This window comes from Episyrphus balteatus, chromosome 2 (genome assembly GCF_945859705.1).
Source record: "Episyrphus balteatus chromosome 2, idEpiBalt1.1, whole genome shotgun sequence".
In the NCBI taxonomy this organism is placed as follows: Eukaryota; Metazoa; Arthropoda; class Insecta; order Diptera; family Syrphidae; genus Episyrphus; species Episyrphus balteatus.
Window position 1 is genome coordinate 40,967,666 of NC_079135.1, and position 18,957 is coordinate 40,986,622.

The following is an 18,957-nucleotide window of genomic DNA, read 5'->3' on the forward strand; positions in this document are numbered from 1 at the left end:
TAATGTTTTACAGAAGCGACAATTGCATCATCTGTAAAGCTTTATAAAACCAAAATTGTTTGTCGGGGCTGGTTGTACAGCTTTTGTTCAGGAATTTAACTTGACAGTTTCGGTTGATAAATTATTGTTCAACTTTGTTGCAAGAATGGATTTTGCTATTTTAACTATAAACCTCAACTTTACCACCGATTTCAGAAGATCCAAGTTACTGAGTTAAGCCATAACTACATTGGCTCAAAAAGTGAAAAAGTACAAAAGTGAAAATTTTCAAACGCATTTTTGTATGGTTTTTCGGGCTAGAAAATTAAAATAAATGATGCAGAATGCTTATTTTTCCGCCCAAAAATCAATTTGTAAACTCTTTTTTACAAAAAAATCCCGCTAGCGAGAAAAAAAATGTTTTCACTTTTGTACTTTTTCAAAAAGTGGTGAATGTAGTTAAGCCTTTATGGATCAAATATTTGTACAACTGGCAACAAATAATTCTTGAACAAGAGTAGTTTTGACGGCTTAAAAGTTTTGGAAACTCATGCAAACTAATGGAAACTGAAGCAACGAACATTGATATTTTAGGTTTTTTATAAATATATAAAATTTTCTGCCCAAAAAAAAAAAACAAAAACAAATAAACAATATAAACAGGCACTCAAGAATCCTCATCCTCCTGATTAGTCCACTAATGAATGAATAATCCTGCCGCCATTAGATTAGAAGGGGCAAAACAACTAGTTTCACTTATATAATGCTTTATTTTTGTGTATTTTATTGCAAATTACAAATAATAGATGAGGTTTTAGTTAAATTAAAAAGACGAAACATTTTAACGTACTTGTGCTTTATAAAATAAGGACAACTGACAGTGACATTAGGTATATATATACTAAAATTTGTTTGTATATAAACCTGAACTGCGGTTCAGCTGACTCTCACTTGATCCACAACTGTACAACCCACTCGAAATTGAACTTGGTTCAAGAGTTAACTCGAGTTCAGCTGATCCGTGGGTTAACCCTCAATTTGTACAACTGGCCCTAAGCACTTTCAAAGATTTTTGTGGAGTTTCTACATAGGAATCCATCAACAGCAAAAATGACTTGCACATGACCGTAAACTTGCGGTAATAGTTTATGTTTTTTTGGCGTCTTCGTTGGCAATGATATTGTGAGCGACACTCTCGAGGACCAAAATTCTGTTGAAGGTCTACAACTCTACCCTTTTATTCAACGTTGTAATGATTGGTATTGCCTTCCATGTATCTCTGCAGACATTCGGTTGCCAAGTCAAGCTGCTTGCGTGTTGTGTCCAGCGAATAGAGCATATTGAATACATGTCGTGCCTTTCGGGAATTGATTATATTTCCTTGGAAGAATGTATATATCGAAAATATATGAAAAAATAGTAGATTTTTATTTATATTCAAAATGTGTTGTTTTTTTTTTTATCTGAATTGTTCTGACAAATCAGCTGGCTGTCAAAATGAAAACTCACCTCTTCTTTGGTGAATTTGCTGTGAGGTATTCGCAGAATACCAAATTGTGACAACCTCATAAGAAACCTCACAAAAATAACCTCACAAAAAATTGTGACTTGTGAGCATCAAAACTCCAGAATAGCCCTGTCAGCTCCCATACAAATTATCGAAAAATGTTATCTCAGCTAAAATGGATCCCATACAAATTATCGATAACTTGTATGGGAATTTTATCTCGGATAAAATTTAGCGCGAACAGCGTACCAGGCTTTACGAATAAATACCATCGAGTATTATTCAAAAGTCAGATCCGCATGCATAATGAAACACGGCTTTTGCAAAGATTTTTTTCCATTTTTTTTTTGAAATGTGGAGGGGGCCTTATTATATCCTCGTTTTGTGCAAACACCTTAATAAATCGGGTTGAACCGTTTCGATTTTTTTGTTTGACATTTCCGTTTGTTGTGTTTTATCTTGTTTTGATAACTGTAAATAAAAATATAACTAAAAATAATTAGATTATAAATAATGGTGGAAAAACTAGCCCAAGATTATTCAAAATACTTTCATAATTGTAATGTTGAAAAAGAGGTACATAAAAAGTTTTCAAAATGTGGTAATTCAATTGTATCTATTGTAAATTTCTGTCGTTTTAGATCAATCCACTTTGCTTGAGCATTGAGGAAACCCTGACTAGACTTGATGAATTCGAAACTCTCCTCACAAATGTAAATAGTTATTTTTAAATTAAATCAGTACATAAAACAATAATTTATTTGCAATTTTAATTACAAAGGTTAAAATAGAAACAAATTCAACCATGGAGAACCATGTGGTCCCACTTCTTGCCTTCCAACAAAACTTTCAAACCCTTTGCGAACGAATTGATAATCTCGAAAAATTTGTCGATGTTGTAAATGAGAATGTTAATTCAGTTGAAAGATCAATTGATATAGCTGAAGAGGAGCTCGGTGTCACAGATTATAGTTTAAAAGGTCTTCTGTTTAAGCCATTATTTTCAAGATCCAAAAACATTGATGGCGAGAGTAGAACTAATTTGAAAGACGATGAATTTCAAAAAGTTGAAATTTTCAAAACGTCTCAATACTTTCCAACGAGCGAAGAGCCAACGTCTGACTAACATCAACAAGTAAGTAAGATTGTAGTTAGGCTGCCAAAAATTGTTGTAATTTTGATTATTTCAAATAAAATAAATTTATTTAAAACAAAAACTGTTAAAACTTGAAATATATACAAATCATTTTAGTTTTAGGGGTTTTTTCCTTGATTTAAGTTTTGCGTTTACTTCCACTCATTGTTTTGCGTGCAATCACACTGAAACTAGTCCACTCTCTCTATGTTTCTTTCATCGACGTAGTTCATTCTTTCTTTTTTGCCTCAACTGATTTGATCTGGAAATTCAATAGATCTTCTCCTTCCTCTATTTGGTTTTGTTGTGATCTCTTTGTAGAGGGGATCATAACTTTCCTACGTTACTGCTTCACACTAGTGATTCGCCTGTGTGGCTAGCCGGGTTGACCTCAGAAATCGTCGGTAAGCATCCAGCTGAATCGATTGTGTTCTATTTTTGAAGAAGGTATTTTTAACATATCCGAGTACACTGCCTAGGATCTTCGTACTTTTTATTCTAACTGGAAATTCAAATAGATATATTTACGTTTAAAATGCTTTAATGTTCTAAACTGGATGGGAATAGGACTTCTGAGGCATTAAACGAAGAATGATATTGATAAACACAATTAATGCGTTCAATTTAATACGACTGCATCGAACTTCCAAAGTAAGTATTAGAAGGTGTTGGGGATGGAGTGGAGTGAACACCAAAACCTATCTGTACCAGAGCATGGACAAGTTCAATTCTGTATTTCAAGCAGATATATTCGCAATTGAACTCTGCCTCAGAGAAAACTTAAACAGAGTTGTGATAAACAAAAAAATTTATATTCTCTCTGATAGCAAGGCCGCACTCCTAGCTCTTAGGAGCAATGAAGTCACCTTAAATCTAGTATGGGACTGAATTCAACTATTACACCAGTTTGCCAGTACAAACAGAGTTCAACTCATTTGGGTACCAGGTCACAGCGATCACGTAGGAAATAAAATAGCAGACACATTAGCCAGAAAAAGTTCTCCATCTCCATTCATGATGTCACGACCATTCTGTGGCTGCAAAGTACTACATAAAAAAATGGCTAAGAGATAAGGCTAATCATTACTGGACGCCAAAAAATTTATACCAAACATCTCCCACGCTAGAACGAAACAACTCACACTCACCAGGAGTCAGATTCGCATAACCACAGGTTTCCTTACTGCTCAGTAAAAAAACACCTCAAGACCATGGGCACTACACAAGACGATATCTGCAGAATGTGTAACGAAGACGAAGAAACAGCAGAACACATACTGTGTCACTGTAATTGCTTGATCAATACACGTCGACGTCACCTCGGAGGGTATTATCTAAAAACATCGCCGATAGTTCACCCAAAAACATACTAAGTTTTATAAACTCAGGATTTCTACTTGAACTTTAAAAAAGGGGAAATCACAATAGGCCCATCAGAGGCCGCAGTGATAAGGCGAATTATTCCCACCCCTCACTCTAATCTTAATCTTAAGTATTAGCTGCGTTCCTTTGGGAACATTTATCTGCCGCTTAGTACTTAAAACTACTTTGAACTACTTTTGCTATATTGAAAAAAAAGTTCAAAGCAGCTTTAAGTACTAAGCAGTAGATAAATTTCCAAAGGAACGCAGCTATTATACGAATGTCAAAGACCAATAATACATCAAGAGCCATATAGGAAAAGAAAAGACTTCCTTTGAAATACTTTTTAAATCAAAGTTGTAAAGTTAAGTCATGATTAGATTGCTTTGCAAGATAAGAGTTGCAATAAGACTCGATCACAAAGACGGGTAGAAAAAGGTTGGCTGAGAAATAAAACTGTCGTGATTGAATTGCAGCACCTTGGGAAGACTAAAAAAAAATAAAGAAATTCTAGGACAACACAACCTGCAATCCACACAATACTTTTGATTTTCAAATTATATCAACGTATTGGAAAGAACCAAGCGAGCTGTTACTGGTCCTTTTCCAATAATGGAGTTAAAGGCGAAAGAAGTGAGTGTAGCATGGAAGCGATCTTATGTACAGTGCCGGTTTAAGCACTACCGGCGCCCCTGGGCAAGATTGCAAGTGGCGCCTCTAAAAAATTTTCAATTTTTTAAAATCACGAAAAAAAGCAATAGCTGATTATGTCTTACCTCTCATATACTTGTTAATGCATTTATTAAAAATGTGCAGTGTATTAACTTAAAAAGGTTAACTTAAAAAAAAATTAATTATTCATGTCATTTAGGCTCAATTGACAAGACTACCTTTATCTCTGACTTTTTTGTTTAAACACATTTAAAGATTAGGTACAGTTGCTTTTATTTGAACAATATTTTTTCAAAAACTTTTTCAACTAGGTACATTAATGTCGTTTTCGATTGGAATCACTCAATGATTCACTCATTCTGAAATCCAATAAAAAACTTTGAATCGCTTCCACCCAATTCTAAAATTTAATATCTGTATTGGTGAAAAATCAAATATTTTGTTTTTGTTTTTTTCACTAGGAGAATAAAAAACTTGCAGCACGCTTCTTAATGATTCCAGGCGCTTCCGGACGGCCAATCGAAAACAACATACCTTTATAAGTATAAGGTTTGTTCGTTGTGAGCTCTAGGGCACTCTGGGTCGCTCCGAATTCGTTGTCAAGCGTTTTTTGTAGCTCCTTTTTCAACCAGAGTTATTTCCTCTGTGTTCGATGTTCGCTGATGAAACTAAAGCTCTGAGGTGTTCGATGTAAAATGAAAACCCGAGAAACTCTGATTTTTTTCACAGTTAATTGAAATGACTTAGAGTACCCTGGAGGGGGGAACAACGAATAGACCTATTTTTTTATTCTCACACACAAACGTAGTTTTTATGAGAAATGGAGAAGCTGTCAATTTTTGGCATTTCTGGATTTTGGGTTTTCGGGATTTTGGGATTGTGGGTTTTCGGGATTTTGTGTTTTTGGGTTTTCGGAATTTAGGGTTTTCTGGATTTTGGGCTTTCTGGATTTTTAATTTCGGGATTCTGTCCGTCTCCCTTCTCTTTCCTTATTCATTATTATAGGGGCACCTTTGCAAAAATTAAATTGGAAGGAGGAATATTAGGATTGCTTTAGTCTTTCAAAAGAAATTGGGGCGCCTTGTTCTTCAAAGATGAACGAAGATTTTGGACACCATTGTCCTTCCGGAAGCCAAATAAATTAACCCAAAATTGGGGGGCGCCTTTATTCTTCAAAAAGTTTAGGACAAACAATACGAGCGCCGTTGAAAATGTAAAATAGAAACAAATTGGGGCGCCTTTGTGAATGTAAAAAAAATAAAACATCGATTGGAAAGACTTCGTTATTTATATAACTTCAGTCAGTCACCAACAACAACAGTGAGCAATTGATTTTGTATTTCATTTCTGGCTACTCCTTTTTTGAATTTCACTCAGTTTTTTAGATGTTTCAAATTTTACGATTACCTCCTAACGTTCTGAAGTAGTTTCTTATGCCTTATTCCGTGACCTTTCTTTATTAAATAAATTTTATCTTCTTCGCTGGCTATAGTGATTTATACATATATCGCAATTTGAGAAAAATAGTGTCACAACTAAAAAACAAGATTTTTCAGGAGAAGTAAAATAAGAGAATCATAAATTTACATATAAAACAGATGAAATAGAGTCACGCCATTTGGTATGAATGCAGAACCCTTGCGAGCTCGAATATCGACTTCATTCAAAATCGACACTTTTTGAGTTATGAAACTATGTATCTTTTCAATGTGCGATATGCTTTTAGGTTTTATTTGAAGCTAATGAATCAAACTTTTTAACGATACTATTTAAGCATCTCAACTGCATGCAGAGCAATTACTGCCTTAACATAAGGCTTAGGGTGATTCCATACTTTTACTCAATAAAAAAGTCAAACCTTGCGAATGAATCGTACATTTCAAAAATGCATAACGAATACCAGTGCTTAGTGGCATACTTTTAATTTCAAAATGCGTCGAAATGATATCAATTTATAAATTAACTATATACATTGTTATATATAATATACTGCTGGTCACTTGAACATATCCAGGTAAGGAAAAAGCTAATGTAATTTTTGATAGTTGACAGTCGCATTGCACTATTTTTATGTGCTTTATTCGCTGCAGAGCAAAGAAAATATTGCAGTTTATTTTTTCACACATCACCTTTGACCATTCAGTCCCACTTATTAAAAAAAAAAAAAACGTTAAGTTATCTTAAGCTGCATTAGTGACACCATTAAAAAACTTGTACATACGTCAATATGTTTTTAATAAACTCTGAATAAAAAACACACGTTCCCTCCACCTATATCTAACATAAAAAAAAAGGAAACAATTTTATGCCTTTTTGCTATCACTGGTGTTACCCCTTAAACGACAGGGAATAACGAGTATCTCTTAACTAAAATTCGATGAAACCACTTGGAATATTATTTTTAGGTATTCGAAGTTCTAGAAATTTCTCTAGAATTCACAGTGTATTAATTCTCTGATTTTTATAAGAGTCAGTAAACATCGAACAAAAGTTGATGATTCAATTGACCGGTAGCGTATGCACTTTAAAACGAAAAACCTCAAAATTTTGCTCTCGGAAAAATTTGAGTTAAAAATAACCTATTTTCATAAGATTGTGATCAAATTAGCTTTGTCGATGTGCATGGGGTGGTTTTGATATTTGTTCACCTACATATATGTAGGTACTTGTTTATGTGTTTGAGTATTTAGCATAGATCGAAAATAAACCTCAGGAGCCTATTTCTCGTCGAGCTATATCAACTACATCAGTTAAATCAACGACCCTAAACTTTAATATCTCCGTCCAATCGTCACTCACGGATAAAATTTTTGTTTTTTGAATTATTACGCTCAAAAATAATATTTGACAAATTTAAATGGAGCTTTACTATTGGTTTTTAGGGTCGTCGATGTAGTAAATGTAGCTGATGTAGCTTGTCGAGAAACAGCACGCAAGTCTTTGAAACATGTAACACACCCTTCCTGAGATTTAATTTTGTGATCCCTTAATAACCGGTTTACAAAGTGTTTTTTTGGTTTCCATCAGTGGGAAACTTTTATTTTTTGTTAGGTTTGGATCTTTTGTATTTAATTTTGCAATGCAGTTCTTTCAAAAAAAGTAACAGTTTTTTCTTCTTTGAATATTATTGGAAGTGTTACATATAACCTTGCCCCATGAAAGTAATCCCATAACAGACGCCGCACTTGCAACATCCCCTATCCCACATGCCAATTGCTATTGACGTGACACTTGCCAAATGCAACATGCCACAAGACAAATGCAACCTTCCACGTTTCACCTGCCACATTAAAATGCCACATACAACATGCCACTTTCAACTTGCAACATGCAACGTGCAACATGTCACTTGCCACACCAAATACATTTTCCTTCTTCCATTATGCAACACATCGTACGCATCATATATTACCTATGCAATGCCATATCCATTGTCCACATGCAAAATACATAGACATTTAACCCTTTCTTTCCTATAGGTTACTCCATGAAACCACCTGTTCATTTTTTTTTTATTTTCTATTCCAAGTTGTTCATATACACGGCCTATACACACGGTGACCATGTTTCTAGGAGCGGGACCCGGGACAGATAAAAATTTTTTGGATAATTTTGAAAAAAAAATCATGTGTGCAATTCACACGCGGTAGGAGTGAAACCTTAAAAAATCATTTTTCTTGAAAAAAATAGAAAAAATCTACCTATTTCTATTCTATCACCTTCAATTCCATGTTTTTTATATGACAACCTATATAAATTTTATATCATCTCAAAGCTTTTTGTCTTAGCTCAAAATATATATATCGATCAGGTCTATGAGACATCTACAAAAAGAGCTAAAATTTTTTGAACTCGATCAATTTCCATAAAAAAAGCGAAAAAACACGTATTTTTATCTTCTAACGCTATTAAATGCATTTTTTCCCTAACAACCTATACAAAATTTAATACCATCTGAAAGCTTATTGTCTAAGCTCAAAATATATATATCGATCAGACCTATGAGACATCTACAAAAAGTGCTAGAATTTTTTAAACTCGATGAAATTTCATAAAAAAAAGCAAAACAACATTTATTTTTATGTTCTCTTGCTATTAAATCTATTTTTTTGTTTGACAACCAATAAAAAATGTTATACCATGTGAAAGCTTATTGTTTCACCTTGTATAATAATGCATAAATCTTATTTCAAAGATGTCTACAAGAGAAGTTAGAATTTTTTAAAGTCAACCATGTCGAATTTCCAGACTGAGATTACGGTACTTCCTACACTGCTGATCATCGCCAAAAGATGTCCACAGGTGTTTTGAGGTATTTTTAAATTTTTTTTCAATTTAAGATTGTGTAACTTGTAGAGCACGTAACGTTATGTGTGATATATCAAATAAAAGGTTATGTTATCAGCATGCGTATTAAAGTTAAATCAAATTTGTTTGTGCACTAGATCAAAAGATATAACGTGTGTTGGAAAAGAACATCTTTTTACCGTTATCTCCGAATTTTGAATATGAAATTAATTGAAATTTTGTACAATTATAATTTATTTAATTACCTATCTACAGTACAAATCTCATTCATCTATCTATTAAAACAAAAAAGTTATAACAAGTTGAAGTCGTGTCGCGTTTTCGTTTCATCTTGTTTCAAATCACTACGATACTAAAGAAGTTTTCACTTCAAAAAAAAAAAAAAAAATAAATACATAAATAAATAATAAAATCAGTTTTCATAATTTTTTCTAATTTTGATATCAAGATTTCTTAAAGTATTTTATAAGAAAATTTTCGTTTGTTCACAGTCTTTTTTTTTTTAATCAAGGATTATTCCATGGAAAAATCTTTGATTAAAAAATAATCGAATGTTAACAAACCGGTCCTAGTCATTTACGAGGAAATCAGAAATTAAGAAAAGGGTACTGTTAAATAAATTATAAAAAAATATTATTTAACATTTTTATTTTATTTTAAATGATTTTGAAATTTTGTCATATTTAATTCAACTTTGAAAATGTCCTTTTTTTGAAATTTAGCTGGGTTCTTTCCTCTTTCATATGTTTTTCATTATTCGAAAAAAAATTTTTCTGGTGTAGCTTTTCAACCTGACAAACCACAAGCTGGAACTAAATAATTGACGAAAAATGTTTAAAAACTAATACTTTTATTCAAAAAATAGAAAAACTTTTGTTTTCCAACCACTGTTTTCTTGTTTTCCGTATTTAAAATTTTGAATACACAAATAAGAGAATTTTGAAATACGGGACAATCAAGGGACAAATTACAAAATACGGGACACTTATACGTCCCGGGTTTATTAAATAAAAACCCGGGACAAACTATAGAAATACGGGACAGTCCCGGGTAAACCGGGACGGAGGGTCACCGTACCTATACATTAAATGGATACCATTTCATTTTACCTTCGTACATCATTTTGTTTTTTGTTTGTTCTTCATAACCCCTTTAATACTATGCTAGTTTGTTTCCTACTTTATATATTCTTAAATTTCTGTTTCATAGATTTGGGCTTCTGCTTGTTCCTAAGTTATGTCCCGTCTTTTATGTTCTTCATATTCAACAAATTGAAATAAAGAGCTATAGGGTTTTATAAATGAAAAACAATCATTCTTTTAGGATAAATATTATATATTTCTTCTGCATTAATCATTTTTGATTTTAAATATTTACATAATAAATTATAATTCGTCATTTTGAATGTCGAACGGTCTACATTAATCTGTAATTTGTTTTTTTTTTGTTCAAAAACTCAAAAATTTACAATACATTTTTGAACTTAATTTTTTTTATTTAAATCTAATAAGATTCAATTTTATGTTTTTTTTTCTTTTTTTTTTTATTTAATTTTTTTCTTTTAATTATTTTAGAATGAAACCACTACTAAATAATTATTTTTTTATTTCACATCCATTTAATTTGTAATAGAATGTACATATATTTTTGTTTTTTTTTTTTTTACATTTCTGTTTATTTAGATTATTTTTTAAAATTCCGATTGTTTTTTAATTATTTTTCAATGCCTTTATCTACTAAGCTAGTATAGAAAAAAATGGATCTATAAGAGTAAAAGTTATTTTGTTTTAATTTATTTACTAATCTTTGTTGTTTTTGTTTTTCTTTTGTTTTATAAAGATTGAATTTGATTTAAGGAATTGCTATGCACTTTTTGTTTGTTTTATTTTTTTTTTTATTTTCATTAAAAGCAACATCTATTTAATGCGTTTTAAGATTATTTTTTTGTTTTAATGTTAGCTTTGCGTTTGGTTTAAATTGGGAATTGTTTATATTGAAATGTGTAATTATAAAATATTGTGAAAAACTTATTTGTTTTTTTAATAATTGGTGGTGTATATAAAATGGTAAAATTGGTCCTTTTTCAATAAAAAAAAACTTAAATAAACTAGAAATTAAAAAAAATTATCAAAAATAATTAAATAGAAATTGCAGTATTAGTTTTTAAGATTTTAACAAACTGTAGAAGGTAATGAGTAATTCTGTATCAAGTTAGTTTTCTCACCAATAAAACCTATGACGCAGATTTTATGCAGTCAACATACAAATTGCTTTATTTAAAAATAATTCCTTCTGCTTCAATCTGAACTGTAATGAATGTATTTTAATAGGAATTCGAGGAGAATCCTTTTAACACCTTTAAATTGGATCTTGTAAAAGTGTATGTAAACTTGTAATCAATTTAAAAAGTAATCCAATAATAGCTATTAAATTGTATTGATAAAAATTAAGATAGCTAAGAAGTAATTTTTTCGTTGTAGACATGTTCATATTCAAATTTAACAAGGAAATTATACTTTTGCTCGTAGGAAAACATATTGCTCTCCTAAAACATATTTTTGTCACAGCTAGTGCGCAAAATTATAATGCATTATAATATTGCTTTCAAACTAAAGTAGTTACATATCTACTACTGACTGGATTTCTTAAAAGGTCCATTTTACACTCTGCTCAACTCGAATAGTATATCGACTCATAGGAAGTAGTATGTGAAGGCTTAAACCTTAACTTGTGGAACATGCTTTTAGTTTCCAAAAATCTTAAAGTCGCCTATACTAAGTCATAGTAATTATTAAAAAAAGTGGATCTAACGGATTCAAGGATTCGCTTGGAAGAATTCACATTTTCAAATCATTATTTAAAATTTGAAGACGATGTAACTTTCTTTAATTAAACTCGAAAATATAAGTCAAAGATATTCATTTGAATTGGAACCAATATTTTGCGGTATAAAACCTTTTTGGGTTCGTAATCCGGAAAAAAATCTCAGAAGCTTTTTGATCCCGAACGAAAAGTAGGCATATCATAAAAGGTCAGCGTGCTTAGACTTTCAAACAATGCCTTTCTCTCCAGTTAGATGTTAACTTCATTAAGATCATCAACTGGGTAAAACATTAGTGCGAGTTGTTGACAAAAAAAAAACGAATTTGCTACATTACGTATGTCATATCTGTTTTTTTACGACAGTGCTTATCTTGGCTGAACGGTAAATGGAAGCTAAGTGTGCAAAAGTTTAAAAACCATAAAACTCCAAGTTTGGTCACTTTCAGAAAACATTAAAAACTAAATATTTAGTCAACGCCATTTTCTGTAAGGAAATAAGCAATATTTTTAAAACGAGTTAGAAAGGTTCTTCCTGACTAGCTTTTCTGTCAAGTATCCAGTAAAATTGTTTGAATTGGAAAGATTTTTTTTGAAAGCTAACCAATTAGAGACCAGAAGTTTAACTTTTTTAGTTGCTCGTATATTTTATTTGTTTGAAGTACGGAAAAAGAGCTAAATGATTGTTGGTGGAATAGTCCTATTATTTTTGAAGAAAGTTCCTGCAAATTCACGATGTCCCTATTCTAAACTCACTTTAATAGTTCATCCATTTGAAAAACTTCCTTCTAAATTAACTGAAAATTCATAATCTTCTGCAAGCATTTTAAAGCCGTTTTGAACTTACTGTATATTTCTGATTTCTTGGACATTATTATTTGGAAGAAAGTGCATTCTAACAAATTACAATAAAGGTTATCCTGTTCACTTATATTTCAAAATTTCTATACTCCTCTTTTCTAGCGGTTAGGGATTGTAGATTTCTAAAGAAAATATTTAATGTTTAAAAGTGAACTTAAAGAAAAGCTCAAAGAGTAAAAAAATAAACGATGAAAGGGAGAAAACAAAAATTTAACCAAAATAAGTGCGAAAAAAATGAAGAAATAAATAAAACTTTGATCCATTTTCGTATTATAAATATTTTAATTTATTTGCTTGAATTAGTTATATTAATCATATATTGATTCTTTTCCTGTTTTGTGTTATATTTTTATGTAAACAATATACAAAACAAAACAAAATAAAAAAATATGCAAAGAATTAAAAAAAAAGAAAAAAAAATATAATAATAATAAAATCATAATAGAAATTGATAACATTTAGTTGATGATGTTATTTATTTTCTTTTTTTTTTTTTTTGTTTAGGAATTAAAAATATTTTCTTCATGTTGTTGTTTTTTTTTTTTTAAATTTATATTTTGTTTCTTCACATCTTTTTGTATTAGAAATTATTCTATATGTATATTTAAGTTTAGTTGTTGTGTTGTTTTTTTTATATTTATATCTGGTTTACATTCTATGGGATATATTTTTATTTATTTAATTTTATTCTTATTACAATTTATTTTTTATTTTGTTTTTAATCATAAATGTACACTACAATATTTTAATATCTCTTCTTAATATTAAAAAATAAAAACAAAAAAATATATATGTATTTTATGCATTTTGTTTCTTTTTTTTTAAATTTTTTTTTTAATAAATTTTACATCTTACGCGTTAATAGGTTTACTTTTTTTTGTTTAATTTTTTCGTTCTGTCAAATATATTTAAAAATATGCAACAATATATAAACTAGTTTCTAATAAAAAAAATGTTGTTTTAATACTTTGTACAATATTTTGTTTGTTTTTTTTCTTTTTCTTTCTAAACTTTTTAGATTAATTTTTTTTTGTTCAAAAATGTATAAATATTTTCTATTTAATGTAAAAATAAGAAAAAAATGTAAAACACTTTTCAATTACTATTTTTATAATTTTTCTTTTTAACAAAAAATATTTTACACATTTTAAATTTTTTTCATCCCTCCATCTTCTGTAAGTAAAATTGTAACAAAAATATAAAATTTTGTTCAGATTGCGGTAGAATTTTGTTTATTTTTATGTTGTTGTTTTAAATAAGTTTTGCATGATTAAAATTGCAATTTAGGAACAGTCTTATGTAAATTTAATTGTAAATTAATTAAACAGGACAAATATTTTTTATTCTTGTTTGTTTTGTTTGTGTGTGTGTGAATACTTTTGCGTTGTGCTTTTTTTTAAGAACGATTTTTTTTCTTGTTGTTGTTGAGGAATTCGTAGTTTTTTTTTTTTAATAATCAGCTAACTATAGTAATACAAAAAAATGTACAGAATAAAAAGAAAACAAAATTCATAATAATGCCACAGTTTTCATACAAAATATAGTTTCATATTTTTTTTTTATTTTTAATTTTTTTTTACTATAAGTAAATTGATTTTTACATCACAATTTTTGGGTAGCTTTTCAGTTTGAGTGCAAAAGTTCAAACGGAAAAGCTTATATATATACTTTTTTGTTTTCTGTTTAAAAGGAAATCATGGAACAATATTTTTTGTTGTTGTTATTGAAAACTTTCGCTTAATAATACTATTTACACAAAAAAAGTTTCCTTTTTATGTACAAGGGATTTATTTTTTAATAACCAGTTTGTATTTATTTTCTTTTTTTGTGTTTTTGTGTGTTGAATTAAAGTTATTTATTTTAAGTGACCTTAATCAAATAGGGATGCTAGTATATCATCTTGATTGGGATTATTGCTAGATCCACTAGATGGCGGGGTATTAAGTTCCGGTTGGGGATCTAGATATGATAGAATCTCCATTGGATCAACTACACTGTCCGAAAGGAGCTGGAAATTAAAACAAAAATTAATTAATATAAATGTTGGGCGACATTTAAGGGAAAATCTCAAATCTAAAACAAATTGCTTTATGGTAATTTAAAATTTTTAAAACTACTTACATTCAATTCATTTGCAGTTTCGTTATCGATAACCGATGACGGATCGAAACTGCTCAGCTCTGCATTTAAATCGCTGTCATTTAAGTTAACCATATCGTTTTGCGAATTTATCAATGAATTGATAATTTGCTGATGGCTTTGCTGTTGTTGTTGTTGCTGCTGTTGCTGATGATGTGAATTATCATTGCTTCCAGGCATCTTTGTTGGTGTACCTGGCTGTGGGGAGCTGTGACAGCTTCCAATTCCATTTTGGCTGTTGTTATTGCTGCCATTGTTAGAATTGTTGTTTGAATTACTGTTATTCGTGCTGCTATTCGAGGGTTCATTGTGCGCAGAACTGACGCTTGGTGGTCCACCGGGTGTATGCGGGTGACCAGATCCGCCAGGAGTGTGCGGTGTATGCGGCGTGTGGGGCATCTAATAATAATAAATAAAAAAGTTTAAAAACCCATTCGAGTCTCGAATAATCATCTTTTTAACCAACCTGATCACTTAAAGATTTCTCCATGGCATTTAATTGATCGAGAGAATTCACCGATTCACTCAAATGTGCCAATGAATCATTTCCATTGCCGGATGTATCACTTTGACCATTGCCACCATTATTTCCACTACCGCCATTTCCATTCCCGCTGTACGCATCATAGGAATTCCTGCTGGCATTACAACTGATCATAAGAATTTTCGTTTTTAAGTTTATAAAATCATCATCAGCGTCATCAGTACGCTCACAGAAAAAGTCTTTCAACTTACCTTTGTCCCATCATATTTCCATTTGCTATTGAATTCATATCATGACTCATGTACGGACTCATCGCTTGTGAATTATCCCAAGTTGGGAGCGTCGTTGAACCGGGTGACATCACCTTCGATATATCATCGATGTGCTCCTGTTTTATATTCGGCGTAGAACTATTCGATTGATTCGATGTTAGATTTGACGTTGATGTGGGATTCCCCCCACCACCATTACCACCAGTTAGCATGCCAGGAACTGCACCTTGTGGGACAATTTTCCAATTCGCTGATGAATCAATAATAACTTCATCGACATCGGCATTATTGAGGGTATTCAAAATCGCCCACATATATTGATCGATTTCAAGTGTTTCTGTCAAAGCTGATTTGCTGGAAAATTAAAAAAAAAAAAAAAATTGATGGATGTTAGTTATGTAAACTTTAATGTGACGTTGTGAAATAGTTTAACTTACTTGCACTCAGGACAACGCCAACTACCGCGTTCACAATTCAGCAACAGATATCCCTCTAAGTCGAAGCATTGAATGTGTTTGCATTCAAGACCTCGCGCTGGAAGTCGTATCCGACTCTTCATTATGGGACACTTAAGGGATATTTTCACAAATGGCTGTTGTGGATGATCATTGCCACCATTGGGATTGGTGGCATCACCAGCAGATGCTGGAGGCGTGGAACCTGACATTCCCATGGCAAAGTTGCCCTTAATTTTGGATACACTTCGTTCACGGGGCAATAGATTACGACGCAATAGACCTTGAAGGACTTGCCGCACTGAAGGTCGATGTACTAGTTGCAACACAAACAAATGCGACTATAATAGAAAGGAAAAATAATGTTGTATATTCACGTTGGGCGCCATTTAAAAAAAAGTGAAAAACTTACACAACAACAGGAACTGGCCGTTAACTGGAGGGTATTTCTACCCGGCTGGCATACTTGCTTAAGATACAATGGCCTGAGTGCTTGGCCAGTTTTTTCTGAACGCTCAATCACTAAAGGAGTTGCATTTGCCGACACCGTTACTGTGTGCGGCCAATTTGTGTTCATTTGTCGATCGTCTTGATGGAAGCACTTAAGCTGCAGTTCCAAATCGGACCTAATTTAAAACAAAAACAAGAAAATTAATAAACTTCTATTAGACTTGTAAGAGTTGTTTATACAAACCTGTTTATCAGCGTGTTATAGACATTTTGCTTCAAATGAAAGACATGATTACTGACAGATAGATTGTGCAATAGCCGGAATGGCGGAAGAATTATTCCATCTCGTACCGGGAAAGTTAAGCGCATTTCTTCATCTAATGGAAGGAAATTGATAGTTAATATTGTTTTTGGAAAATCAAAAGTATTTTTGAACTTACTGTGATCAATTTGTGGCTTGACGTCAGGATTTGGACTAACATAAGGAACTGAACAGGCGGGAGTAAGAGGAGGTGTTGGATTTCCAGGAACCGGACTATGTTGATAATTCATATTCCGTACATCTTGTTGGAAACTAAACAAAAGAAAAATATGGAAGTCAGAAAAAGTCGGGTTTATGATTTTCTTTTAGAAAAAACTTACCCTTGCGCATTTTGATGATAAGCATTCGGTGTACCAGCACCAGCACCCGGACCAGCGGGGCCACCGTTACCACCACCCATGCCACCCATCGGTCCCATACCACCGACTGCATTGCCACCACCTCCACCATAAAACTGTTGCGCATGTGCACCCATTGGTGCTCCACTACCATAGCTACCAGGACCTGCCCTCTGCTGAGGCATCATACCCGCTGCCGAACCAACTGGTCCCATCATTCCACCAGGACCTCGGCCATAAGGATTCATCTGACCACCTGTCCGACCATAACCGGCTTGCATAGGAACTGGAACACCATTCGGCTGATGCGTATTATGATGCGGGTGCTGGTGATGTGGATTGTATTGCATTTGACCAGCAGCTGCTGCTGCCGCCGCCGCTGCCGCATGATGCTGAGGAACATTTTGAGGATTTGCTTGATGATTCATAGGATACATGGCTGCGCGTTTTTGTGCCGCATGCATTTGTGGATTAGGATAGGGTGCCATTCTGCGTGGTGGATATCCATTGTTAGCCATGCCTTGCATCTTGGCCATGGGATTCATTGTATTCATTTGATGACTCATTTGGCTGGCATCATTCATTACACTGCCACCAGCACCCATCCCAGCAGCACCACCATTACCTCGCATTGGACCCATGCCCATGCTCATACTTTGCATTTGATTCATTGGTGACATCTGAAAAAATAAACAAACAAAAAACACATAAGAGGTTGTTGGAATAATACAACGAGCGATTATTATTGTTATTCATAATATGTCAGGTGTAGCGTGTAGTTTCTCACTACGAAGGTTATTTATAACCGACGATATAATTAATAACAATTAAATGAGCATTTAAATCAAGAAATGAAAAATTGATTTGCATGCTTTTTTTTTCTAAGTTTTGTTTTTCTATTTGAAAAAAAAAAAAATAATTTTTTTTATTAAAAATTGCTGCATAATATTTATCTAGTATATTGATTTGCCGCGTGTAAATGGTTATGTACAATGTATATGTTGCTAAGAGAAGGTGCTGTTCATGGATGCTGAATGTGCATTTGCTGCACCAATGTCAGATACAATAATATAATTGATCTCATTAAAGTAATCATAAGTTTATTATTTTTTTGTTTTCATTTATTTCATTTGATGTATTTTGGCATGCGTGTGCGCATTCTGGGACGGTTGTTTACATGGGCATTTGCGCAATATCAACTTAAATTGAAAGCTGGTATATTTTAAGTTAAATATCAAAATCCTCTGAGGTAGAGCAACAAATCGATGCTACTTAAGTGGTCGTAGGAAATCCAATAGATTTATCTAATGTCAAAATGAAAATTGGAAAGAATTTCATCATTCTACTTGCAAATATCTATCAATTTTCCAGTCGACTTTAAGCATGAAAAGTGCATAGCAAGTGCCACTGGAGTTTCCAAAATAAGCCCTTTGAGTCATCTACACCACTGTTAACCAGGGCTTCATATCACTTTTACAAAAAAATATTTGACAGTTATGCTGTTATTCTGTATTTGTTATTTACTTGAAAATACCTTTTAGGTCAATTATTATAACAATAAAATGAATTGTAATTCTTTGTAGATCTGTCAATTTTATATTTTACTGATTTTCTTGATGCATTTCTTATTTTCTTCATAAAAAGATCTATGGCAATATGGCGAAACTGATGCATTCCTAATAAAGTAGTGTTTTTTTTTTAATAAGCATTTCATTCCTGTGTTTTTAGTTCTGTTTGGTTTGATGTTTTTTTTGTTTGGACATCGAAAAATATTTGATAGATTTCAAACAACTAAAACAGTGTTATTTGAAAATATTTTTCGAAAAATTAATTTCCGCTGTTCACTTTTTTGT

The 18,957-nt window shown here is 31.9% G+C and overlaps 2 protein-coding genes across 7 annotated transcripts in view; one reads left to right on the forward strand and one right to left on the reverse strand.

The window, feature by feature from the left end:
- Positions 1-1,929: 1,929 nt before the first annotated feature.
- Positions 1,930-18,957, forward strand: part of LOC129912716 (biogenesis of lysosome-related organelles complex 1 subunit 4) — a 92,823-nt gene continuing 75,795 nt past the window's right edge. For both annotated transcript variants that reach the window (XR_008771886.1, XM_055991089.1), the window contains exons 1-3: positions 1,930-2,062; positions 2,128-2,199; positions 2,268-2,621. Coding sequence is in view for 1 of the 2 variants with exons in the window: in XM_055991089.1 (XP_055847064.1) it covers positions 2,000-2,062; positions 2,128-2,199; positions 2,268-2,612 (480 nt within the window). In the remaining variant the exon portion in view is untranslated. The remainder of the gene's footprint in view (positions 2,063-2,127; positions 2,200-2,267; positions 2,622-18,957) is intronic.
- The window catches only part of LOC129912695 (zinc finger MIZ domain-containing protein 2), a 46,224-nt gene continuing 37,847 nt past the window's right edge, over positions 10,581-18,957 (reverse strand). For 3 of the 5 annotated variants that reach the window (XM_055991053.1, XM_055991056.1, XM_055991057.1), the window contains exons 4-12: positions 17,087-17,784; positions 16,885-17,018; positions 16,689-16,821; positions 16,407-16,620; positions 15,977-16,335; positions 15,519-15,893; positions 15,250-15,433; positions 14,766-15,182; positions 10,581-14,652 (exon numbers count right to left, since the gene is read on the reverse strand). In XM_055991053.1, the coding sequence (XP_055847028.1) occupies positions 14,515-14,652; positions 14,766-15,182; positions 15,250-15,433; positions 15,519-15,893; positions 15,977-16,335; positions 16,407-16,620; positions 16,689-16,821; positions 16,885-17,018; positions 17,087-17,784 (2,652 nt within the window). In that variant the 3' untranslated portion in view covers positions 10,581-14,514. The remainder of the gene's footprint in view (positions 14,653-14,765; positions 15,183-15,249; positions 15,434-15,518; positions 15,894-15,976; positions 16,336-16,406; positions 16,621-16,688; positions 16,822-16,884; positions 17,019-17,086; positions 17,785-18,957) is intronic. The other 2 variants (XM_055991055.1, XM_055991054.1) reach the window with 2 other exon arrangements.